This window comes from Barbus barbus (genome assembly GCF_936440315.1).
Source record: "Barbus barbus genome assembly, chromosome: 6".
NCBI classification, from domain to species: domain Eukaryota; kingdom Metazoa; phylum Chordata; class Actinopteri; order Cypriniformes; family Cyprinidae; genus Barbus; species Barbus barbus.
This window is the reverse complement of record NC_136734.1, coordinates 3,896,694-3,922,490: the sequence shown is the minus strand read 5'-3', so window position 1 is coordinate 3,922,490 and position 25,797 is coordinate 3,896,694. Positions and strand designations below refer to the sequence as shown.

The following is a 25,797-nucleotide window of genomic DNA, read 5'->3' as shown; positions in this document are numbered from 1 at the left end:
TATGGACAAATATATGTATTGTGTGTTAAACTGTGAGACTCATTTGCCTTTTTATGAGGAAACTTGGCTTGATTTTCTCACAAATGCGACAGGCTGATTTTCTCACACGAGTGCAGGCTGATTTTCTCACATGAGCAACTTTCTTTTCCAAAACAGCAGATGGCGCTGTTGGTCAATTTACACTACTCTCCCGAGACCTGAAACACCTCTTTACCTTTTTAGACCAATATGAGTGGGGAATATGGAGAGAGAATTGTGTCTTTATTACATGCGTGAAAATAAATGATCCGAGAGAAAAAAAAAAGTTTGAGAGAAAAAGTTATCACACTGATAGCAAAAAAGCATTTCATGAGAGAAAAAAAAATATTTGAGAGAAAAGGTTTTCATACCAATAGCAAAAAATAATAATATTTGAGACTAAAAAAAGTTTTGAGAGAAAGTATTTTCTCATAGAACATAAAAAAATATACATTTGAATTTTTTTTCATTATTTCTGAGAAATAAAATCTCTCTCAAAATACTTTGAAAAAAACTCTCAAATATATATTTTTTGCTATCAGTGTGAAATCATTTTCTCAAAAAAAAAAAAGTGTTTCTCTCAAAACTTTTTTTAGTCTCAAATATTATTATTTTTTGCTATTGGTATGAAAACCTTTTCTCTCAAATATTTTTTTTTCTCTCATGAAATGCTTTTTTGCTATCAGTGTGATAACTTTTTCTCTCAAACTTTTTTTTTTTCTCTCGGATCATTTATTTTCGCGCATGTAATAAAGACACAATTCTCTCTCCATAGGGGAACAGGTCAGTTTCTGTCTTACTAGATCTATAATTAACCATTTAGATGTTTTCACAAAGCGACCCTACTACAGAGTCAGTGAAATTCACAACAAGTGCTGTAAAGTTGTTAACATGATTGATTAGTTAAAAAATCAGAGGTGACATGGCTAAACATTTAACTAGGCTGTCTTTCCCTATAAAAACTGATCCATTCTCTGTACCTCTTATCCTCTGTTGGATCGCAGGATATATAGAATATACATATATATATTAATACAATAAAATATATATTTTTTAAAGATTTACAGGCACTGCTAATTATTTTGTTTTCAATTACTTTGATCTGAGATTTGAAAAGAAAGAAAAAAATCCTACAAAATAAGGCAGGTTCGAACTCGGGACGATCGCGTCATGCACCTCACTGAAACTGATGTAAAAGAGGGTCTTTTGAACACTGGTTGACTGGAGTTAGTGTAAATAGCCTTTGTTTTTTTTTATTCAGTGTTTTCATAAAACGGGTGGTGGACGAGAGATACAATGTAGAGCGCTTTAAGTGCTTAGAAAAGCAGAAAAGCGCTAAATGTAATTAATTTTTATTATTATTATAAAAGTCTTATTTTTATGCTTTTTTTCCCTTACAAAAACAAAAAAAAACCCTTGATCTTGATGGTTTCGACTGATTTTTGCTTGGTGCAATGCCGAAAAGTTGCTGTGTGGCGTTCTGTACCTCTAATAATTAAAAAAAAAAAAAAAAAAAAGATTTATATGCTGCTGAATAAACAGACGGAGGTAGCACAATCTGAGCGGGTAGCACACAATATCCGACAGCAGACGGATATACAATGTATGAAACATATCAAGCTTAATATTCATATTTATATGCACTCCAGATAGGCTGGCTCTTCATTTAGTATCACTCGGAGCCTTCTATTTTAGCCCAGTTTAGCAATTATGACCCTGGACCACAAAACCAATTTGTCGAAATTGAGATTTATACATCATCTGAAAGCTGAATAAATAACTTTCCATTGATGTATGGTTTGTTAGGATAGGACAATATTTGGCCGAGATTCAACTATTTGAAAATCTGGAATCTGAGGGTGCAAAAAAAAATAAAAAAAAATATGTGAGCTATAAGAGCCAGCTCTCCTACCCGAGCCGGACTTCAGTTTATGATGTTGAGACTTTTATTTTGAAATCACAGCGCGGAAGTAACCCTGGAAGAAGACGTCCTCGCGATTCCCCCACGTGTGCGCCACACTCTCATGGTTGCGGTGATGCAGTCAAACATGGGAGAGATCGAGGAGAGCAGCGTGAGACCCAAAGTCACCGATGCTAAAGGCATCCTCAAACAGAACAGACAGTTCTTGGATTACTTCTGGGACATCGCGAAACCCGAGCGAGAAATCCGCCTCAAAGCGATAGAGGACTTGATTGAACACTTGAAGCAGAGCGAGAAGGTATGGAGTGCCAGCTCTGATCATTTTAATATTGCCGGATCACTGTTGATCAGAGATGGTTGTTCTAGTTATTAGTGCTGTTTTATCACCCGGTGTAATAATCTGGCATTATCTGAACAGTGATCCACTCGACTTTGGTTGTTGATATAAACACGTGGCTTGAATGGAGCTGTGGTACTGTATGTATAGAGTTCTTCAGATATGGAAACTTTTATGTCCATTTAATTAATTTTGTTTTACTAATGTATATTAATAAGTAGTTAAAATCTATTCTATCATGTATTTTCCCTATGAACTGTAATTATGAACAGTTAATTTGCCATTACCAAAGAGAGAGACCACCAGAGCAACTCATTTCCAATGCTTTAACACGATAGTAAAAAAAAATAATGAATTGAAGAATCAAGCATGAAAGATGTGACCTTGTATGATAGTCAGTGGATTCAGATTCATGTCAGAAATGTGTGTTTGCTTTCTCTATCTTTCTGTGTTTCCTCTAGCCGGATGAGTTGAAGTATTCACTGAAGAGACTAGTGGATGGTCTCTCCCACACAAGAGAAGATGCTCGCTCAGGATACAGCGTTGCGCTCGCTCAGGTATTTTAACCAGTCAAGCTGTATCTTCACAGTTTTGGTAGCAGCCGTTATTAGATATTTATGATTAATATTTGTTTCTGTATGAAGCTGCTGAGTGTATTTGAGGACATCTCACTGAAATCCACACTAGACAGCGTCAAAGAAAAGCACAACCTCCGGAGAGCCAAAAAGGTGAGGGTTTCACATGGAGCACTAATTATTTATTATCCTAATCATCGTTCTGTTATAATCAAAGGTTTTTCATGCCATGCATCAATTCTTTTGACAGAAATTAATCAGAAATGCAGCATTTGGGAATTTCTTCGGGGTGCTCGCCCTGTCTCAGTCCACACGTCTGCATAAGGTAAGAGAATCAGATTCAGAGTGTTGTGTTGTTGCTTTTATATGAGCAAAAATAGCTGGAGGCACTAATTATCTAGCATATTAATTGGGATTTAGATCAACTCTGATTTGTGTTGATGATCGTTTCTCAGGAGCCGCAGGTTATGTTGGAGTGTGTGCAGCTCCTGCAGAGTCTGTCCCATTACAGAGAACACCTGAGAGACCTGCCCAGAAAAACCATGGTCGACATCCTGTCAGAGGTGATTACTGATCTATTCCTGCTTTCATTTTGTTGTATAGACATTAAAAAAGGTGTGTGAAGAGGTGCTTGAGTAGCATTACAAATAATATGTATATAATGAGTAGTTATTATAAGTCTTATATTGTATTATATTATGTGAACAAATTTACACTACCAGTAAAAAGGTATAATTTTTAATGTTTTTTTTTTTTTTAGAAGTCTCTTATGCTCACCATTTATTTGACCATAAAAGCAGTAATTTTGTGAAATGTTTTTACAATTTAAAAACACTGTTTTCTATATGAATATATTTTAAAAAGTAATTTATTTCTGTGATGCAAAGCTGAATTTTCAGCTTCATTACTCCACTGCTCACATGATCCTTCAGAAATGATTCTATTTTCTTTCAGTTAGGTGCTGGATTATTATTATTAATTATTACCAGTGCTAATTTTTATTAATGTCAATATTGAACATTTTTCCCAGTATCCTTTGAATGGTAGTGTATCGTCGTTTCCATAAAATATTAAGCAGCACAATAGTTTCAACACTGTATAATAAGATTGTATAACATTATATAAGAAGAAATGTTTCTTAAGCAGTGAATCAGTATGATTTCTGAAGGACAAAGATTACTGGAGTTTGGGATTCAGATAAACTCTCATTTGTGTTGATGATTTTTACTGTCTCTCTTTTCTTGAATTTTCATATGCACTGTGTTTTGTTGTATAGACGTCGAAGGATGTGTTTGAAGAGGTGCTCCTGAGCGCCCTTCAGTCTGACCTGACCTCTGCCCTCAACACTCCCGAGCAGCTGGAGCTCCTCCTGGTGGCCATGCAGAAGTTTCCCTCTGTACTCAAACCCAAAAAACTCAAGAAACTATTGGGAACCACAGCAGTCATTACTAAAGAGAACATGCCAAAGTGAGTGTGTCTGACTCCCTTTTCTGCTTTCTTACTCTGTGTGCTTTGTCTTTGTTTTCTTCTTACATATGCAAAAATAATGATTAATTGTTATATTACTTTATGTATGCATGTATCTATTTAAATTTATTTTAGGTCATTATTTTAATTGATTAAATTCCTTTTAATTTAGTCAGTTTAAGTCGGTTTTATTTATTTTAATAGCTTTAATGTATTTTAAAATGGGTTATAAATTATATAAATATAAACTATTGCTGTAAAACGATTAATCGCGATTAAAGGATTAGTTCACTTTCAAATTAAAATTTCCTTATTTGTAATGTAAATTTTTTCTTAATTTATATTTTATTTACTGTGTGTGTATTTATATGTACATAATAAATATATACTCTGCGCACACACATTATATAAACAAAAACTTATTTTGGATGTGATTAATCGTTTGACAGCACTAATATAAAATATGTAAGAAAACTCATAAAGTATTAATTCATAATATGAAATAATCTATGTAATTATTCATTAATGATAAAATTTAATTATTATTTATTTTCTTTGTTGATTTTATTTGAAAAAACAAATTTTTTTACACATGGTAGGTTAAAACATGCTTGTGTTTTATGTGCTTCGTTGTTTTATTAACTCTTTTGATATGTACTTCCAGGCTGGTGGAGGTTTTAAAGATGGCTGCTCGCTCTGTGAAGAAGGACAACATTCTGCCCCCAGTCGCGTTTGACTTGTTACAGGCGTCTCTGCGGGAGGACAACTTCGAGATGTTCTGGAATGAAGCCATTATCAAAGGCATGCTGTCAGAGATGCCTGGTCCCACACAGTGAGTTGAAAATGTTTAACCAAACCTAGGGCTGTGTAAATAATCGAATGCGATGATCATGCTCATCTAGTCAGTAAAGCTTTTAGATGGAGCGGCATTTACTACACCGAGCCGGTGTTTCGCTGACAAGCTACGCAATATCGCGTTCAATTTTGAACATGATTTTATATAGCTTGTCAGTGAACTACGGCTCTGTGTATTAAATGCCGCTCCATCTGAAAGCACGTGAAGGAGATTTACTACTAATCACAGAACCGGCTTTACTGATGAGATGCACATGATAATTGATTATTTGCACAGCCCTAACCAAACCTTTACCTGATAATTTATCTGTCTGATATTCAGCCATATATGGGCACGCCTGGATATTTCTTCACTGCATTTGATTTTAATTATTTTGCACATAGTAACATCAGACATCTTTTTTTTTCGTAATTGTTTAAGATGTTTTCAGAGTCTTAGAATTGAACTGTTAGCAGTTAGAAAGACAGACAATTTTTTTTTGTATGTATATATTTGTTTAAAATGTAATTTAATATATTGTAAGTTGTATAAATTATTTATTTAGTTATTCAGTGTGAGTTTACTTATTTAGTTTTCTTTTAGTTTATTTTTCTTTAAAATATTTTTTTTTATTTAATATGTTATTAAAATACAATTCATTGCTGATGTTAATTTTATTAAGTTTTTTAAAATGTTTTCTAAAAATGTGTTTTATTCTTGTATATATGTTGTTTATTTTTTTGTTTAATTTTATTTAAGATTTATTTAATACATTTTATAATAAACACATTTTGTTAAAATGTTAAAATTACATTGTTAAAGTTTTTTTATTTTATTGCCTAGAGAAATCCATGCGAGTTAAAATGGAATCATGTGTAAATATTTACTGTTTTCAATTTAAGAATAGTTACAATACCAATTAGAATATGATGAGCAAAACGCATGCTTTTCTCTTTCTTTATGATCAGTTATTTGAGTTTCCGGTTGTTGGGAGCATCTCTGCCGCTGCTGTCAGTCCCTCAGCTTGAGTTTGTCCTGTCCGGTGATGTGATAAGATCCTACAGTCAACACATGCTGTCCGCACAGGTCTGTCTTTATATTTGTAACGTGTATGTTTCACGTGATGGCTGTCAATGCTGACATTACTTTTTTAGTTTAAAATGTTTTATTTAACACAAATCTAGTGATCACTAGAATTAAAGATAATGAGATAATGTAATGTCAGCTAAATGAATAAATGTAAATGTAAATAATGTGACATCAATGTAGCATACTACTGTTTAAAACATTTATGCAAGTACTTAAATGTACAATAGGCTAGTATTCCATTCTGAATGTAGCCTGTGCCGTAATATTGTATGGTTATTGTGCGTGTCTCCCTTCAGTTGGCAGACCGATTCAAGTTTGCTCCAGAGATGGAGAAGTACGTGAGTGAGTTCATGCAGGGCTGCGCTGACGCTGACAAACAGCTCGCCGTGGCGCTCGGCTTCACTCAGCTCACTAACCAGGGCTACCCCGTGATCCCGTCCTCCTGGAAGGATCTGGAGCACATGGATCTGAGTGCGCTGCAGCAGTACGTGGAGTGGCTGATGGAGGCCTTCTGCAAGCCACAGCTGGAGAAGTGCCTTGACTTCAGCACCCGCAGACAGAAAGGAAAACAGGAGTCTGAAGTAGAGTGAGTTCACACTGGATTGTCCCAGAATCATTAAGAATGGAGGTTTAAAAAAAAAAAAAAAAGTTTTAGAATTTTCACTTGAGTAAAACCATATGATGGTACAGTAATGATATTAAAAAGATTTGTCTATAAAAATTTATATTACTATTATATAAAAATAATGATTGCTATTATTAATAATTATTATATACAGTACACTAATAATGGTAATAATATTTATACATAATACAACAACATAATTCAAATTTTATATATTATTTTATACTTTGTATGTGTGTGTATATATATATATATATATATATATATATATATATGTATATGTGTAGATGTAGTTGTATTATTTCTCGATTATATAAATACAAAAATGATTAATATACACAATAAATACAATAATAATATTTCTATATTAATTTATACTTTAATAATAATTTTAATAATTGTTGTAGTAATAATAATATATAAATGAATGTTAATAATTATTTTATATCAAACAATAAATACAATAAGAATTTAGCATTTACATAAAATATATATTTTTTATATAAATAAGTTTTCATTAAATTATATGATGAGATTACCAAGATTAATTTGTAATCGAGATCATTTGTTTAGTAATTAATCATTTATACATATTACAGTGTTAATTATTTTTGTCATCTGCAGGCATTTTCCCTCTCATGCTAATTTCACATTTATTCTGTGTTTATTTCTTGCTGTAGGAGTGAGAGCTGTGTTGCCAGGTTTCGTAAATGGATCGTTCCTCGCCTCTGTTTCATCGTGGAAAACCATCAGATTAAGAAAGAGGAGGGTCTTGTCATGAAAATGGCTAGGTAACTCATCTTTAGATTTCGCTAACGGTCTCTACATGACTCTTGCGGCGGCGACTCTGATATGAATCAACGGTACCGTGATGCTTTGTCCTTCTTCTCTAGGTTTATTTTCTTCCACGCCTTCTTTGATGTGAAGAAACCCACTCCAGAAATCCCTGAGACGATGCAGGCTCTCTCGGTGCCCATAGATCAACAAACACGAGCCACCATCTCTTCAGCCTTCTACGGGTCAATAAAACTTATCAGTCAAATTTTGTCATTTAAATTAAAAAAATAAATCTGTCATAAATTATTTGATTTGAATGAAACAAGTTAAATTTGTTATTAAATGAAAAATAATTAAGAATAAATATAATTAAATGAAGTATATACTTCATCTCCTCCAGCCTTCTGCAGGGCCTGAACTCAATGGCTGTGTTGGGTGATTCTCCTGAGGCGGAGAGGCTGAACTCCAGGAGGATTCTGGGTGTTAAAGCTGATGGAAGCATGTGGATCTACTGTCTGGTCCAGTACGCCACCATGCTGCTCAACCAGAGCAAATGCCTCCAGAGCGTTCAGACCCTCAGTCCAAAGCAGAGGCAGGGCTGGGACAGGTGATATATCCTGCAAAACACTACTCTTAAAGCTGTTTTCCACATTATGAAATGTAAATAAGAAAGATGAGGGAGATGGACTGCCTCTCAAATGCTCTTTTTAGTGATTTTGTATGTTGTATGTATTTAGTATGCTGGAATCAGTGGAGGCCTTGAGGAAAAAAGCAAAGAAGTCTTCTTCACCTGAACACACGGCATTTCAGCACCTCTTCCTTCTCGTTGGGATTCAGATGTTCAAGGTTTGATTCTTCTAATACTTTTTTTTTAGTTCTTATTTTTTCAAAAAGCAGAAATAATCAAATTAATTATCAGATCTTCATAATGACTATTTCTGAAGCTCTTAAAGTAGAGCAGGTGCTAGAAATACCAAGGTCATATACCCATAAAATGCGTACTTTGAATGCAATGCAAGTTGCTTTGGATAAAAGCATCTACCAAATGCATGAATTTACACAATTACACAAAAAATTATAAAGATTAAAACTACTTATTGTTAATATTATAAATTATTGTTGTTATTTTTTTTAAATAAAATAAATTGGTGAGGTGTAACCTGAAGTATTTGAATCACTTTTTGCAGCCATTTGTTTGTGTATCTAATATATTTTTTAGATGGCTTACCCTAGTTGGGCACGGGGAGGACTTTGTACCGTGTAAAGTCAATATTAAATGTGTGTTCTGCATTTGTCACACCACAGAAAAATGTGTTATTAACCACCCAGCCAAATTTGAATGCTAAAAAAGACACCAAGCAAATAAAATAATGTATCAAAATTAAGCAGTATTCTCTGCTCTCAAACGCTGGGGGCGTGTCCACTGGCAGCACTGAAACCACGCCCACTCACGGGAAGGGGCCGTGCTCAGTGGCTCGATTGCGTCATCGAGTCATGATTTAGCCCCGCCCCCAAAAAAATCCTGATTACGAAAATGGTGAAATTGTTTAACGGTCTAACTCCACAATTAAGTACTACATAGTTTCACTTCACAGTCTTTGTAACATGTTTCAGCAATCCATTTCTAATGATTACAAACAATTCTCAGAATTGACATTATACAGACTTTAAAGCCTGTTAACTTTGCTGGTTGAAAATTTTTGTTGGAAATCACAATCACATGCTTTACATTCCTATTCCAAATAAAATTGATTAAATGTGACCCTGGAGCACAAAAGCAGTCTTAAGTCGCTGGGGTTTATTTGTAGCAATAGCCAAAAAACATTGTTTGGGTCAATTTTTGACCATTTTTCTTTTATGCCAAAAATCGTTAGGTTATTAAGTAAAGATCATGTTCCATGAAGATATTTTGTAAATTTCCTACTGTAAATATTTTAAAACTTCATTTTTGATTAGTAATATGCATTGCTAAGAACTTCATTTGGACAACTTTAAAGGCAATTTTCTTAGTATTTAGATTTTTTTGCACCCTCAGATTCCAGATTTTCAAATAGTTGTATCTCTGCCAAATATTGTCCGATCCTAACAAACCACATATCTCAAAGCTTATTTATTCAGCTTTCAGATGATGTATAAATCTCAATTTTGAAAAATTGAAACGTATGACTGGTTTTGTGGTCCAGGGTCACAAATATGATTGATTGAAATAATTTCATAAAGTGCTAAAGACTTTTGTGATCTTAACATAAATGTTGTTTTTCTTTCCTCGCTCCAGGCTCCAGATGAAAGTTTGGAGCTGTTGAATGATTTGCGGACCTGCGTGGAGAAAGCTCAGGCTAAGAAATCTAAAAAGAAGAAAGCGAGTAAGTTGGATTTAATGTTTTTTTTTTTATTTGTAATCTATTGTTCTAGCTCGATGATGCAGTAAATGGTGTGTGTGTGTTACAGATGGCAAGAGCTGTGCTGAGGAGCCGCTCTGGGTGGAGGTGGTTGTTGAGATCCTGCTGTCGCTCCTGTCTCAGCCCAGTCGACTCATTCGCAGTGTGTGTAAAGCTGTGTTTAGTCGTATCTGTCCTCACCTCACACAAGAAGCTCTCAGCTCCATCCTGAACGTAAGAGACTGCTGACTAATCAACAGTGCTGTTTTAGTATTATTTATATACTAATATGATATGAATATTTTGAATTAGCTTCTATTTTTAGTTTTTATTTTAGTATTAGATTATTTTAGTAAATGTGCATTTTTAATATTTCTATTTAGAATTCATTTGTTTATTTAGTTAGTTCTTCAGCTTAATTTTTTTCAGTTATTTGCCAAGACAACATTTAAAATCTATACACTTTTTAAGCTATTCATCTAATATATATATATATATATATATATATATATATATATATATATATTTTACAATATAATAATATATAATTTTAGCTTTATTTCAGTATGCAAAAACATATCTTTATACTTTCTAACAAGTTTAAATTGTAAGATTTTGTCTTAAAACAGCTGCGGCTTCATTTCCTTACTAGTGCAGTTTATTATGAATTGATGTCATAACTGCACATGTTCAGTTTTATCCAGCTTCCATAATGTGACATTTCTGAGTGAAACTGAATACCCCAGAGCAGTGCTTCTCAAACCTGTCCTGGAGGCCCCCCTGCCCTGCATCTTTTGTTTGTCTCCCTTATCTAACACATCTGATTCCACTCATTAACTCGTTAGTAGAGACTTCAAGAACTAAATTAGGGAGGAAATTAGGATTTGATTAGATCGTGGATGTTAAGCTGATATTATTGGTTAATTTTCATTTGGCCACCCACGTAGGTGTGATTTATTTACATTTTTAAAAGAATGTACAAGTGATTATTCATGCATCACGAGACACGGATCATTTATTTCAAAAGCACATAGGGTCTGTTTTGATTTCTTGTTGATTTTTAGGTCCTAGACCCCAACAAGGATGAGGATGAAAGCGGCGTTATGGTGACTGATGAGAAGGTGAAAGAGAAAAAGAGAAAACATAAAGAGGAGGAAGAGCGAGATGATGATGATGATGAAGAAGGTGATGAGGAGGTGAGACTGACCTTTATGAATATTCATGCCATCAAACTGAATAAATTCTGTTGATTTATTGCATCTAATTCTGTAAATTTCAAATGTTTCCCTTTTCTCTTTTTTTAATTTCATAAGGATGAAGAGGGTTCTGATTCCTCTTCCTCTGATGATGATGATGATGATGAAGAAGCCATGGATGAAGGAGGAGAGGTGGATCAGAACTTCCGGTTGGATTTGATGAAGGTTCTGCAGGGTCAGAAAGCTCTGGTATGAACAAAGAAATGAATTTTCACCTTTCATTCCAGTGTGAAATCTGCAGGATGATTTGAGACTTCCAGAAAACTCCGATAACACAAAGTGTGAATCAGTAGTAGCTGATGTTCTGTTCTTCTTGTTTAGGCCACTGAAGAGGATGGCAGTGATGAAGAGGAACTGGATGATGCAGACATGATGAAGCTGGACGGAAGCCTGGCTACTCTCTTCCTGGAGCAGAAGAAAAAGATCCAAGCCAAAAAAGACGAGAAGGACAGACTGCGCAAAGAAAAGGTCCTCGTTCGGGACTTCAAGATTAAAGTATGGGGCTGTTTCTCATTTATTTTTATCTAGTATTATCTATAATTTTTGAAGAGATGTATTGTTTTAAGTTAGTTGTAGTTCTCATATTGAACAAATGAATTGATAGTTAATCAAATTATATTGAATTATTATTTTATTGTAAAGTATCAAATGAAGTAGAACTTCCAGGGTGTTTGTGTGTATGTACATGTATTTAAAGGGATAGTTCACCCAGAACAAAGACGTTCATACAGGTTTGGAATTACTTGAGGGGGAGTAAATGATGGCAGAATTTTCATTTTTGGTGAACTATCCCTTTAATATTTAGACTATTTTAGTTTTTATTTGTTAATATTTAGACTATTTGTGTATTTAATTAATATTCAATTTTCTTTATTTCTATTTTAAAATCTTGGCATATATTTTAATTATTAATTCTAAATAAATGGTGTGCTTTTTGACAGTTTGCACAGTAAAACTCTCCGTCACTACAGCTATATACAGTCACAAAGATGACTTTGTTTTTTTTTAGCAACATTTACATATTTTGTAAGCATGTCCAATTGCGGTCAGGTGAATCTGAAACCTGTCTAGTTATTCAGGGCTTCCTTAAAACTGATTAGTGACTAATGGATTTTGGAATAAAATATGCAGGTTTTGTCTCTCAGAGGCTGATTTAAGTCATTTGGTGTGTTGTTGTCAGGTACTGGACATGGTGGAGATGTTCTTGAGCAAACAGGGGAGCAGCTCTCTGGTTCTTGGGATGGTGGAACCGCTGCTCAGCGTGATCGAGAACGGGATGAGCTCTGAAACCAGCCAACAGGAGCAGGACTTCCTGCGCAAGGCTGCAGACATCTTCAGGTGAGCAGTGCTATTTTAGTGTTATATACTTTTAAAGTATGTATTGAGATTTTATATCTTTTAATATTTCAGAATAGCTTTTATTTCAATTTTTTATCATTTTAGTACTAAAACGTGTCAGTATTTCATCTAGTGTTTATTTTAAATACAGGAAACTTCAAATTTTTATGCTGCTAATTTGACCTTTTCTTTCTGTAGAAAGATTTGTTTAATTCTCATAGTTTGTCACTCGGTCTCTGATTGGCAGGAATCGACTCTGTCGTGCGAAGTATTACTGCAGGGAAATCGACGGACGGGAGGTGGAGCTTCATGAAATGCTTGAGCGTCTGATTGGTCGAGCCCAGAAACTGACAGACACTTCTGTGTCTCTGTACTACTTCAGGTGAGGACTTCTGCGATTTTTATGTTGCAGGAAAAAATACAAAACATCTACTTGCAGTATACAAACTCGTTTATGATTATTGCTTATGTTTTCGATGTGTTTGTGTCTTTAAATCACATTGTTATTGTTTTGTAGTGCTGCTCTCTATGTGCTGAAGGTGTTAAGAGGCGTTGTGAGTGAACAGGACTCGGCAAACGCACCGTCAACACCGGCAGAGGTAAACTACCATCATAAATAGACACACTGCTGATAATCTTTAAGTACTGAGGTTCATAAAGTGACTTTTCTGTTGATCACAGCTGAGGCTTATGGGTAAAGTGGATGTTGAGAGGGTCACGACTTGCTTCAGAAATGCGTTGACATCTTTCATGATGAAGAGGAAAAGCCCTCTCACTGGAGCCATGTTCATCGACCTCTTCAGCAGATTCCCTGTGAGTCAAAACCACTTCAGTAGTGAATAATATCAGTACTATTTTAAAGGTATTGGATCGAATGATCAGGGGAAAAAATCGAATTGAGTTTTTCTCTAATGGCAATTGCATTCTACAAAATAATAATGATTATTAAAATATTAAACAAAATAAGAAATATTACTGTTGTAATAGTTTTATTGTAAAAAATGTTTATTGTATTTAATAATAGCAATGACATTTAATCATTTTTCAGAACAATTGCATTAATGTCCTTATTTTGTTTTCCCAAATGCATGTAATAAGCAACCCAGACTGACTTGGTTACATAAATCACAGCTTTTATGATTTGGTAATCACACAAAGCCATATTGCCATGTATAATTTTATTTAGATTAATCGTTCAGCTCTGTATAAAGGTAGTTATATAAACAGCTCAAAGTTAGTGAGTTTTGATTTGGCCAATTTGAGTATTTCTATTGCTCACACTTGGTTAGGGAATTATATTAGTACAGGGAAAAGTATTAGTAACGTTGATTAAACCTCACATTAATGTCCTGACGTGGTAGTGGTAAGTCATGCACTGAAAAACACTCAAGTTTTCTTGAAAATGTAAAAATGTCGTCTCTATGTCATGAAAGCAGTTAATGGGCCGTAACTGATCGGTTTGAGTTGTGTTTGAAGGTGTTGTGTGTGAACCTCCTGGACACGGCTGTGGAGAACATCACTGCTGGAGTGAGAGAACATCAGCAGGTAAATGAAGCTGATCCATCTGTGTCATAGTGTAATGGAGCAGCTCATGAATAGTTTGATGTATAATCAGTTACTGGATACTTGAACTATAATGTACCGTCTAAAGTGTGTTTGTTTTGTCTGGTTGTTTCAGGGTCAGGCATGTCTCATGGTGCTCAGGGCCCTGCAGTCTAAAGACGTGAAGAACCTGATGTCTGATGCCCAGGGAACTGAGCTGCATCAGAAAGTTGTGGACCAACTCGCCAAGGTAGAATTTTCACCAGTTAATAATAGTCAGCACTGTTGAAACTACATCAGTAGTTGGCACCAATTCCACTGAAATTAATTTGCAAATATTATTAATATTGATACAAATTGATAGCTATTATTAAATATTAGTTATTTAAAAATTGTGTTGTTTTTTAATAATGTAACATAAGTTAGTTTAAGAAATAATACAAATATTTTTTAAATAATTAATAGATCACGATGGCTTGTAGTCTTATGTTTAAATTCACTTTACATTACCAATATAAATTAATATTTTTTTTGACTGTGTGTGTGTGTATATAATATTTATACTAAAATATGTCCCTTTCTTCCAGAGTTTTGAAGGTATGCAGTGTAAGAATAAAATGGTTCGTGAGAAGATAGTCAAGGCTCTAGAGCTCAGTCAGCATCTTGTCAGATCTGTTCACAATCAGGTAATGAATTGATGTTTTTACTAAACCTTCTGCTTTTACAAGGTATTCTCGAGTGAGTGTGTTAAACCCCCACTTTTGATTCTTTCTGAGCAGAAGATGGCAGTTAATCTGGAGCTCCTTCAGAAAGTTCTCAAGTCCATGAACACTGAAGGAAGCCTGCAGAAACCAGGACAGCTGGAGGACATGTACTGGAGCGTCATGAAGTTATTTGGCATTCTGTGAGTCGCGTTATTCAAATGCGGTTTGATTTATAATTTTAAATGTGTATGTGTATGCTTAAATACCATTCAGAAATTTGGAAAAAAAAGTTTCTTAGGCTCACCAAGGCTGCATTTATTTGATATAAAATAATTAAAACGGTAATATTGTGTATTTCTGTGATGCAAAGCTGAATTTTCAGCGTCTTCAGTGTCACATGATCCTTCAGAAATCATTTTAATATACTGATTTGCTGCTCAAGAAACATTTACTATTATTAATGTTGAAAACAGTTGTTGCTTAATATTTTTGTGGAAAATGTGCTAAATATTTTTCCCGGATTCTTCGATGAATACAAAGTTCAAAAGAACAACGTTTATTTGAATTCTGTTGTAATATTATAATAATCCTTACTGTCAGATTTAATCAGTTTAATCCATCCTTGCTAAATAAACGTTAATTTCCTAAATCTTTCTTACATGTTTTATGTAAGACTCATAATTTGTTTGCTATGAATAATCATATTTTGGATTGTGTTCATCAATCAAAATGGACAAAAATAGTGAAATGCATGGACATACTAAAAGTAGTTTTTTTTTATTAGAAGTATTAAACAATTTCCAGCAAATTTAACTAATAATGAACCTGTCTTTAATGTCTCTATTCCTTGCTTTATTTTAGAAAGCCAAAGATTGAAAAGGTGAAAAAAGTTGAGGCAGAGCAGACAGAAGAGACCACGAAGAAGAAGAAGGGGTTCCTTCCTGAGACGAAGAAACGCAAGAACCGTAAGAAGCCCACGGTCCTGGAGGGAAAAGAGACGCCAGCCTCCACAGAAACTGCTGAAGGAGCGTCAGCGGCATCAGGAGAGGAGGGAAAGAAGAAGAACAAGAAGAAAAACAAGAAAAGGAAACAGAAGGGAGGAGAAGTAGAGGAGACACAAAATCAGCCGGCCGCAAAGAAAGCCAAAACACCGCAGCAACAAAACAAGAAGAAGAAAAAGAAACAACAGGAAGCTGATGGGAAATAATTGATTTGACTGATTACAGACGTTATTCTGTAGAGGGTTACTGTTTGTCCTCTGCAGCCCTAACTCTGGGCCTGGCCTTCAGAAATCTGCTGATTTCAGCAAGAGCAAATCTGTTCAGAGAAATTAGCCAGTGTGAAGAGAGAAACTTTTATTGGTTCAGAAATCTGTATTATTTGCCTGTTTGTGATTACTTGCATGAGACCATTTTTGTAAAAGCAGTAGATGAAATACTAAAAGGTGTTTTATTCGTAATGTGTGGTTTCAGTGTTTTTGCAAAGTACAATGTGTGCAGCAGTCACGAACATTACTTGAAGAGGTGTTCAAGTTACGCTGTAAAACTATACATCTAACACAAATGGGAATTAACAACCAATATTACATTTCAGTATCCAACATTTTGTGTGCTCCCCTGTTAACATTCATTAAAATTGTGACACCCAAGAGATCATATAATTTAGACCCTTTCTACAGCATGATGGGAATAATTTTGTTGCATTTTATCATTTTAACATGCATTGTAATGTTAAATCAATTTGCCAGCTTTGCTCATTTTTTAATTTATGGGAAATACATATTGATCAGTGAACTTTTGTTCGATAAAATATTTTAGTTTTATGGTAATATTTTAAGTTTTTGATCATATATAAGTTTAAAAACTTAAACATTTAAACACTTTTTTTTAAGTTAAATAGAACTATTAAAAATAATAAAATGACAAAAGCAAGTACTTGCCAATTAAAGAAACTAAAAAAATTATTTAGTTAATATTACAATATTATATGATGCTACAAAATAGCATTTAGTGCCAAACTAGATGAGTAACAGACTAGGTCAGGGTTTAGCTCCAGCCCTAATCAAACACACCTGAGCAAGCTGATCAAGGTCTTCGGGGTCTCTAGAAAGATACAGGCAGCTTGGAGCTAAACTCTGCAGGAAAGTGGATCTTGAGAGTCTAGGTCATCTTGTTACTATTTTTACAGTAGTTTTATTTATGTACAATTTTATAAACGTTTAATTTTGATGTTTGTTTCTAAAAAAAAACAAAGTTTTAAATTGTGTTCATGTCTAAAAAAAGTTCCCAACATGCTGTAATAATGAATGAAATCAAGGTTAAGCAACTTTGAATTTATTTATTTTTGTACTATATTTATGTAAAATGCATAACTGTAGTATTTTTAGTTTCAAACTATAGTTTTAATGCCAAAGTAAAGCGTAGAATATCCCACAACTGTTTGCGAAGCCATGAATTACTGCATTTCTCTATGATGACAATATTTCCAATAGATGGCAGTGCTCCTCTGATCAGCTGGTGTTTCTGTAGAATGACTGAGGAAGTGATTAGTGCTTTAACAGAGGGACACATGCCAGAGACAGAAATAGTAAACATGAAAGTGAGAAGCAGACTGTAGAGTGTAGTGTTCAGCGGCCCACTGAGATCTGATCCGTGTGACGACAGGCAGTTGTGATCGGACGGGGAGATCAGCGAGACGAAGATCATGAACAACAACAGCAGCAGCAGCACACCACCATCCTCTTCCTCATCCTCATCCGAGACTGGAGACAACAGAGGTTCGGTGTTTAGCCAGGGAGAGCGGCTCAGACAGCCGCGCACGTCTCCTCCGGTGTCTGACTGCAGCGCAGGTGAAGTAACCTACAGTTCACTGCTAGCTGACATGCTAGTCCGCTAATAACTGTCTCTGCGAAGTAGCTAATGGTGTCAGAGGTTTTTGAGGGGGATATACACACAATTCCTAGTCCTTTTTTTGTCCAGTCCTCCATTTGTGACACCCTCGGTTATAAAAAGCAGAACATTTGGTTTAATTATCCTGTGGAGGAGTGACTTCAGTCGATGACCGTTAATGCTAGTCACTGTTTAGATGCAAGTTATCACGATATACATACACGTTTATGTTTATGTGTGTGTAAATATCTTCGTATACAAGCATAAAATATAGAGAAATATGTTAATGCTTGGGTAAGGCAAAAAGCTCCTTTTTAACAATGGGAGTAGAAATACCTGAACACATACATGGGGTCAATGTTTATGTGCAAATATATGAAGTTACTAAAGATTTGACAATGTGAAACTTATTTTTAACATTTCAGTAAAGCTGACTATAGATATATAGCCAGCTAGAGACAAACAGACAGCCAGATAGATCGATGGAGAGATAGATAGATTCAAAGATGGGTGGATGGATAAATGCATGAATGGATGGAGTACAAAACACATCAACCTTTTTAACCATAGTTTCCACCACATTGGGCAATTTTATATTAATTTGATAGATGGATAGATAGATAGATAGATAGATAGATAGATAGATAGATAGATGCATGAATGGATAGGTAGAATACAAAGCACATCAACCATTTTAACAGTTTCCACCACATCTTGCTATTTTAGATGTATTTTGTTATTAGATGGATGCATGAATGAATAGATGGATGCATGAATGAATAGATGGATGTAAAGACGGGTAGATATATGATAGATGCGTGAGTGGATGGATGCAGAAATTAATGAGTGGATGTTTGGATAGATAAATGCATAGATAGATAGATGGGTTGACTTTTACTGGAATGCATGAATTAGAGCCAGTTAAATTGTAACCAGCAGTTAGTGGGCTAGATTGCTAATCTGGCCAAATCTGTCATGTGACCTGAGTGGAGAAGTCGAGTCATCTTGACAGGTTGCTTCTGTATCTACACTACAAGTCTAATGTGTGGACATAGCTGCTTGTTCTTTATTATTACTGTTTCTCCCATTTTTGACTACTAGTAAAAAAACTATGCAATAACAAAAAAAAAATGGAATTACTGTGTATAGTGGGTACAGATGTTTAACATTAATGCCAATCATCGCTCCATCTTCCAGAGAGCAAATCGCCCATTCCTTCAGGGCACAATAGCAGCAGTGCTGCAGATTCGCTTGTGAAAAACTCCAAACTGTCTGCCACTGCACCTGAGTTTGTCCCAGGCTGTTATCCATCCTTCCAGGTGAGTCCATGTGGCTCTTTTTTAAAACGCTGTGAATTTACTGTGGTATTAGTCTAATGTTCTCTCATTTTAGGATGATGCATACTCCGATGAATCTGAAGGATACTATGCCGAGCCCTCATTGGCTGATTTTGTTCAGGATTTCGTAAGCCATCTGAACTCATCTCCAGGGTCCTTCGAGTCAGAAATCGATTACATCACAGATATGCTGAACGGCTATGTCACTACAGAGGAGATTCTGCAGGAGCTGGTAGAGCTCATCTACGTACAGGTGCGCTTCTGACGAGTCTCTAATAATGCATCTGTGTGGGAACCAGGGCCGTCCTTTGGGTGGTGCAACTGGTGCGGACACACCGGGCCCCGCGCTTTTTGATGTTTGAAAACATTTTTTTATTCACAATTGATTCACTTTTCACTTATTACTACAACTATGATTATTGCAAATCTAATAACAAATATAAATGAATCATTTACTACATAAATAAGTCAATATATATTTGTATTTATAGCTGTCTAACAAACTAACAATGTACAGTCCATATTATAAGTTCATGTAATTATTATTATTTTATTTCTAAATAATATTATGCATATTACTCTCTTTATTCATTTCTTAAGTGGACATACACAAATATGGATAATCTGAAATATAAATCATGACACAAAGCTGAATTCAGCAGCATGAACTGTAATCTAATTATAAATTGTGGCTTTTTTTAAGTTTTGCATGCTTATTGTCTGTTGTGAAAGCATACATGTAACCTGAGACGGTCTCTGTAACACCTTGGGTATTATTATTTTAAAAAGTAAATTTTATAATTGGTCAACTAATGGTTCATTTTCAAATCATGCATCTGTACTGTATTGATTTTCAAACCAAATAGCAGAATTGAACTTTGCTAAATATTACTGTGGTACCATTTTTAATCCGTGTCTGTACAGCCCTAAACAAAACATAATAAATTTAGCAGTTATTATTAAGATGAATGCAATGAAAGCCATCCCACATTTGTTTTCCACAGTCCACGACTATCCTTAACTTTGCCTACACGGGAGCGCGGCTCTGTAACCATCTGTCTCATCACATCCGCCTCAGTCCAGCCAGCGGTAACTTCAGACAGCTGATGCTGAAGAGGTACATTTCAGGTTTAGCAATGTGACGCCCAAGTACCCATTTCTGGGAGTTTCCTAAAAGTGGCTTGACATTTGGTTCTTAAAGTCAATAGTTTCTTCCCTTTTCCATGTTAGCCTTTACTTTCAGTTTCATTTAGGCTCATTTTTGTTAGTTTCATTTATCTTGTAACTCCATTCTGTGTGTTTGTGTAGGTGTCGAACTGAGTATGAGCAGAGGGAGCTGGCCGTGAGAGGAGATCCAGACACCCAGAAAAGGTTTCACTCTTATGTGCTGTTTCTGGGGGAGCTTTACCTTAACCTGGAGGTCAGTCCACTTCCAGTGCTTTTCACTTAATACCACAAAATATAACAAATAGGATTATTACATAGCTCTCTGGAATACAGTCTAATAACTAATATAAATCAATATTTATATCCATCTAATCCTGTACTTATTTGTTTTGTAAAGCTGTCTGATGACGAAGTAATGTACAGTCTTATTTATATATTATGGTTTTGATATTTTCAGTTTTCGTATTAATTTTAGTAAATTTTTTAGTTTGTAGTTTTGTTGCTTTTTCGTTCATTGTAATTATTACTTTTTCATTTATTTATTTTAATTATAAGTTTGTTTTTTATTTCCAAATTAGTCATTTTATTGCTTCAACTAAAACGTATTTCAGTTAGTTGCCAAGTCAAAATAATTTATTTAGTTATTCTTTTATTTCAGATTTATTTAAATGAACAAAAATTATAAGTGAATTTATAATAACATATATTTTCAGCCAGTCATCATTACAAAATAAACCCAACAGAAGAGCTTGACCTGCTATTTTTGAGCAAATTATGTAATGTTAAAGTCTAAACCAATAAGAACCCTGTATATCTATTCCTTTGTATAATCGTGTATAAATTCTAACATATGTATCTGCTTGAATTCAAATGTCAGAGCTGTATTTTTATTGTTTCCAAAAAATATGAGCTACTACAATTCTTAAATTCTTTAATATGTTTCAGATCAAAAGTGGAAAGGACACACCCGGGCGAGCTAATGTCTTACTGGGAGCGCTAAAGGATCTTTTGAACGCATTATTCTCTCACCCAGATGACCCCAACCTAATGTGTGCTGTCAAATTACTCAAGGTTTGAAGTATTCTCTTCTTGCACACTGCAAATCCACTAAATGGTACTGTTTCAGAGCAAATGTCAGAGCAAGTCTGTGGGAGTTATCAAGTGACCTCAGGACTCAACATAAGACCATTAGTGATAGTAGTTCTGACATAAAGACTTTGAAATTGCCCGGCAGCTCAAAGCACTGAAATGAAATGAATCTTCAGATAATAATGCAATGCTACACTGTTGGTGTTGACTAGCATTGTTTTACTGTATTTGACAAGCTGAGTGGTTCCATTCTGGAAGACACATGGAAGGAGAAAGGCCAGTCAGACATGGATGAGGTAATCAAGAGGATTGGAGACATTCTGCTGGATGCCAGATGTAGCCGGTGAGTGAGTCGGGCAGCGGTTCGGTAACTTTTGGAAATGTCCCAGTAATTATAGATAACTAAAACTATGCCAAATGGCAAAATACAACAAAAAACTTTTTTTTGTTTAAAAATATCAATAAAACTATAATAGTATTCAGTGATACTGTACAATGTAATGGAGTATTGAGCACTGTTTGCACTCCTATTCATTATTGTACTTTTTTATAAAGCTTTTGAACATTTGTTTCTGCTCATGATGCTGGAAATCGTTGCTTTGTTTCTGAATATCACTGTCAGAGAGACGGCTCTTATATTGTTGAGCTGTACTGTATCTGTGTTTATTGATGTTTACTGTATGTGTGCGGTTGTAGAGATGTCAAGCAGATGCTGTTGAAACTGGTGGAGGTGCGGTCCAGTAACTGGGGTCGAGTTCACACAGCCGCTGTGAGCAGTGACGCTACACCTGACAATGACCCCAACTACTTTATGGTGCGCAATGCCAAAGAAATCAAATTTATTTAATGAGGTTTGGATTAAAATATGTCATCTGTGGCTGTATTAATGTTTTAATGTGTTCCTGTCATGGTTTTGCTTCTCAGAATGAACCAACCTTCTACACAGCAGATGGGACGCCTTTCACAGCAGCGGATCCTGGTGAGTGTCGGCAGCGACCCACAGACTTACTTGTGTTTTATTAAGCGGGCGAATGTCGCAAAATCATGATCGGGTTTAAAATCAAAAGAAAATCAGAAACTACATTTTAAGGGAAAGAAAGCAAGCATGTTTTAGGACTGTTAAGACTTATTTTTTTTCATAAAATTAAATATATTTTAATTTATTTATTTTCACCATTTATTTATTTATTCTCGTTACCATAACGTCAGGACTATTTATTTATTTTGAATATGAATAATTACTGTATTTATTAATAATCTACTATTCTGCTTATCGATCCTCTGTTTTGTTTTTCCCCCACCACAGAATACTCGGACAAATACCAGGAGATTCTAGACAGAGAAGACTACTTCCCTGATGCATATGAAGAGAATGGAAATGATTCGTAAGAATATCCAAAGTTTTGTTTGCTTTGCAACTGAGATACTATATAATTTTTAATTAATGTTTTGAATTCATTTTATTTTCATAGCTTTCATTTTTATTAGTTTTCGTTTTTTAATTATAGCTATGTAGGTTTCATTCATTTTTAGTTATTTTAGTACATGAATTAAATTAGATTTTTTTATTTATTTTTTTAATTTCAAGTAACAATGTTATTTATGGTTTTAGTTAACTTTAATAACCCTGGTGTGACCGTCCCCTCTGCTCAAACTCCAGTAATTGTCCTCTTCATAATGATGCTGGGGGGAGTCAAAGAGCACATTTTGGTGAAGTCAGCAGTCCAGGGAGAGAGGGGGGCTTATTCAGCATAGTCTTCAGCCCATTGGATTTGGCCGTGAGCAGTTAACAAAGCCAACAGGGGGAGACTGTAATTCATGTGATGAGTTTTAAAAGAACTTTCTGTGTTCAGTACAGTATGTAGTATGAGAAACAGTTGAAATAAGCCACTTAAAATAAAGGAATGCATGAACATAATCAGAAATTCATAGTTTATTTGTAGTTTATTCATAATGTTGATGATTTAGACAAATGCACAGATTCAAGGAAAAGTTAATGTAAATATAAATAATAAAAGCTTTTGCTTGTATACATTTTTCATATATTTAAAAGGACTCTTATGCTCACCATGGCTGCATTTATTTGATTAATAATACAGTAAATACTGTAATATTACAGTAAGAATAGCTGAATTTTCAGAAGCTATAATTATTTTAATGCATCTTTGCTGAATAGAAGTACTTTCTGTAATCAATATAAGATAACAGAAAAAAGTCAGAATTGTGACAGTTACACTTTCCATTTTTAATTTGCAACACTTTTTTGTTTTTTAATACACAGTTGCAAATTTGAAAAAGGTGAATGTGACGTCACAATTCAGACTTTTTTCTTACAATTCTGACATAAACCAATTTTTTTACTCTTTTCTTGCAGTTCTGAGTTCATGTCTCACAAGTGTTTTTATATCACAATTCTGACTTTTTTTTTCTTGCAATTGTGAGTTTATATCTCAATGTCGAGTTGATCTTTTACAGTTTTGATTTCAAATTCAAAATTGTGAGATCTCTCTCTCGCTCTCTCTATATATATTGGAGTGTATATATACGGTATGTATATATATATATATTACTCTGATTTGCAAGGAGAAAAAAAGTCAGAATTGTGAGGTATAAACTTAGAAAGGTGTGGAAACAAAAGTTAGAATTTTAAGATAAAAAGCCACAATTACTTTTTTTTCATCCTGTGGTGGGAAACAAGCTTCCATGCACTTATAAATGCACTTATAATGAAGGAATGCTTCTATGTTGCAGCTTCTGCAGTGATGAAGATGAAATGGATCCGGAGATCGAGGAGGCGTTTGAGAAGTTTTGCATGGAGTCGGACGCAAAAAGAAAGAAATGAGAGACTGTGAGATGGTCACGTTGATGCCATACCCGACCAGCTGGAATGTTTCAGAGCAGGAAAAACCAAGAACGTTTCGGTTGATTTTCGTTTGATTTCTCAACAAGCACTTCTTGGCTATAATGTCACTGGATTTAATGGCTGGGATTACTGTTTAGTTGTAATGCAGCATAATTGGCAAGTCCGTCAGGCCATCGAGTTGCCATTGGTTTGGTATTTGAGGTTTATTTTATGCATGTTCTGATTTGTCAAAAACCCCAAAAAAGTTTGCAGTGAGATTTTAATGTGAGCCGAAGAGTAGCATCATCAAGTGTAAGTGTGGTTTGTTTCCAAACTAACTGCTCAATATCCAACTAAATGTTGGAGAAACTGGGTTTTGCATTTTACTCCTCAAGGCTTTGCCATGTAGAGTTGAAGAGCACAGGGAGAAAGACACAAAACGTTTTAAGAAAATACACATTTTTTTTCTGTTCTTCCTTTTATTCAGATTCTCCTCAAACCTTTTTAGATTTTCAATTTATGCACATGTTTGAAGAAAAACGAACCCGTTTGGTTTTTGGAATGCAGGAATAAAGTTTCCACATGTCAAGCGTATCAATTTTGAGGAAAAGCTCAGAGCAGGTTTGGGAGTTAATACAGATTCATCCGCCACTGTGATTTCAGAACATTTCTCATAACCAGCATCTCATGGATCCCATATAAAGGAATGTTTATTTTACTATAGCTGTAAATATTATTTACTGCATTGTTTGCCTGCAATAAATCTTTATAAAAACACGGTCTCTTTGCATTTCATAGGAATCCAAGGGATCTGAGCTCTTTGTTAGTCCTGATTTTTTTTCTTCCATTTAATGAATTGTTAGATGAGATGCTGTCCAACTTGTGCAATCTGTTAACCCTTTCAAGCGTAGAATCCCCTGTTGACCAGTGAAATAAAGCCTGTTTTAGGTCAGTGTAAGATAAAAATTAACCATGACCTTAATTTATGGCTTTTGTAAAACTTGAAAAAAAACTGAAAAAATAGACGAAACTAAATTGGGATTTAGGAAGTTAAAAACAAAACAAAACGTGAAATTCATCAGTGATCATATAGACTGTTCAATACCTTTATTAAAAAACTGATATTCGGTAAACATTTGTTTAAATGCAAAGGTGATGAAGGGTTCCCGGTAATTTGCTCCAAAATAATACAAAAATAAAAAGACAAAGCAAATCATATTTAGCATAATATAATATAAAAATTAAATATTAACAATGTTAATATCGGCTTCATGTTATTTCTACTTACGTATATTTGTGTGTTCTAATACCGGCGTCATTTTAATTAATTGTATGTGAAATAAAATAAAAAATTAAGCATATTTTTTCGTGAGATGAACTCAAACCATCTCATATTTACCTCGGCTTGTGCCGGAGTCGAATCTTCGCAGCAAGGGGGCGATGAAGGAATACTGCACAATACTGCAGAAGAAGTGATTCCTCCAATCAGCGTCATTCTCTTCATAAAACCGCGAAAACTTGCACCATGGCAACTAGAGACGGGAAGTCCGAGTCATTTCTGCAAATCGGTTCTTTTGAACAGTTCTTTCAAAGAAACGGATCACCTGGGCAC

General features: G+C 34.7%; 2 protein-coding genes across 2 annotated transcripts; both read left to right on the top strand.

Annotated features, from left to right (window-relative positions):
• Positions 1-1,983: 1,983 nt before the first annotated feature.
• mybbp1a (MYB binding protein (P160) 1a) lies at positions 1,984-16,321 on the top strand. Its single transcript, XM_079419456.1, has 27 exons — positions 1,984-2,237; positions 2,738-2,833; positions 2,921-3,004; positions 3,102-3,176; positions 3,307-3,414; positions 4,128-4,318; positions 4,983-5,150; positions 6,122-6,239; positions 6,539-6,828; positions 7,548-7,658; positions 7,761-7,886; positions 8,045-8,251; positions 8,382-8,490; positions 9,920-10,007; positions 10,093-10,256; positions 11,087-11,218; positions 11,336-11,467; positions 11,600-11,773; positions 12,459-12,616; positions 12,864-12,998; positions 13,134-13,215; positions 13,298-13,429; positions 14,093-14,161; positions 14,295-14,408; positions 14,746-14,844; positions 14,938-15,062; positions 15,724-16,321. Exons 1-27 carry the CDS (start codon positions 2,043-2,045, stop codon positions 16,067-16,069), a joined length of 3,828 nt encoding a protein of 1,275 aa, XP_079275582.1. The 5' UTR covers positions 1,984-2,042; the 3' UTR covers positions 16,070-16,321.
• Positions 16,322-17,333: 1,012 nt separating this feature from the next.
• LOC306871100 (polyadenylate-binding protein-interacting protein 1-like) lies at positions 17,334-25,414 on the top strand. Its single transcript, XM_079418791.1, has 11 exons — positions 17,334-17,710; positions 18,948-19,069; positions 19,143-19,340; positions 20,092-20,204; positions 20,396-20,507; positions 21,200-21,325; positions 21,580-21,686; positions 22,040-22,157; positions 22,268-22,322; positions 22,650-22,728; positions 24,095-25,414. The coding sequence occupies exons 1-11, from the start codon at positions 17,566-17,568 to the stop codon at positions 24,183-24,185; spliced, it is 1,266 nt and encodes a 421-aa protein (XP_079274917.1). The 5' UTR covers positions 17,334-17,565; the 3' UTR covers positions 24,186-25,414.
• Positions 25,415-25,797: the final 383 nt, after the last annotated feature.

Bases quoted from the DNA above. Each gene is read 5' to 3' on its own strand.
- mybbp1a (XM_079419456.1), top strand. From the start codon at position 2,043: ATGGTTGCGGTGATGCAGTCAAACATGGGAGAGATCGAGGAGAGCAGC. The intron at 4,319-4,982 runs GTGAGTGTGTCT...ATGTACTTCCAG, and splicing joins ACTAAAGAGAACATGCCAAA to GCTGGTGGAGGTTTTAAAGA. The intron at 14,409-14,745 runs GTAGAATTTTCA...CCTTTCTTCCAG, and splicing joins TTGTGGACCAACTCGCCAAG to AGTTTTGAAGGTATGCAGTG.
- LOC306871100 (XM_079418791.1), top strand. From the start codon at position 17,566: ATGAACAACAACAGCAGCAGCAGCACACCACCATCCTCTTCCTCATCC. The intron at 20,508-21,199 runs GTCAGTCCACTT...AATATGTTTCAG, and splicing joins AGCTTTACCTTAACCTGGAG to ATCAAAAGTGGAAAGGACAC. The intron at 21,326-21,579 runs GTTTGAAGTATT...GTATTTGACAAG, and splicing joins GTGCTGTCAAATTACTCAAG to CTGAGTGGTTCCATTCTGGA.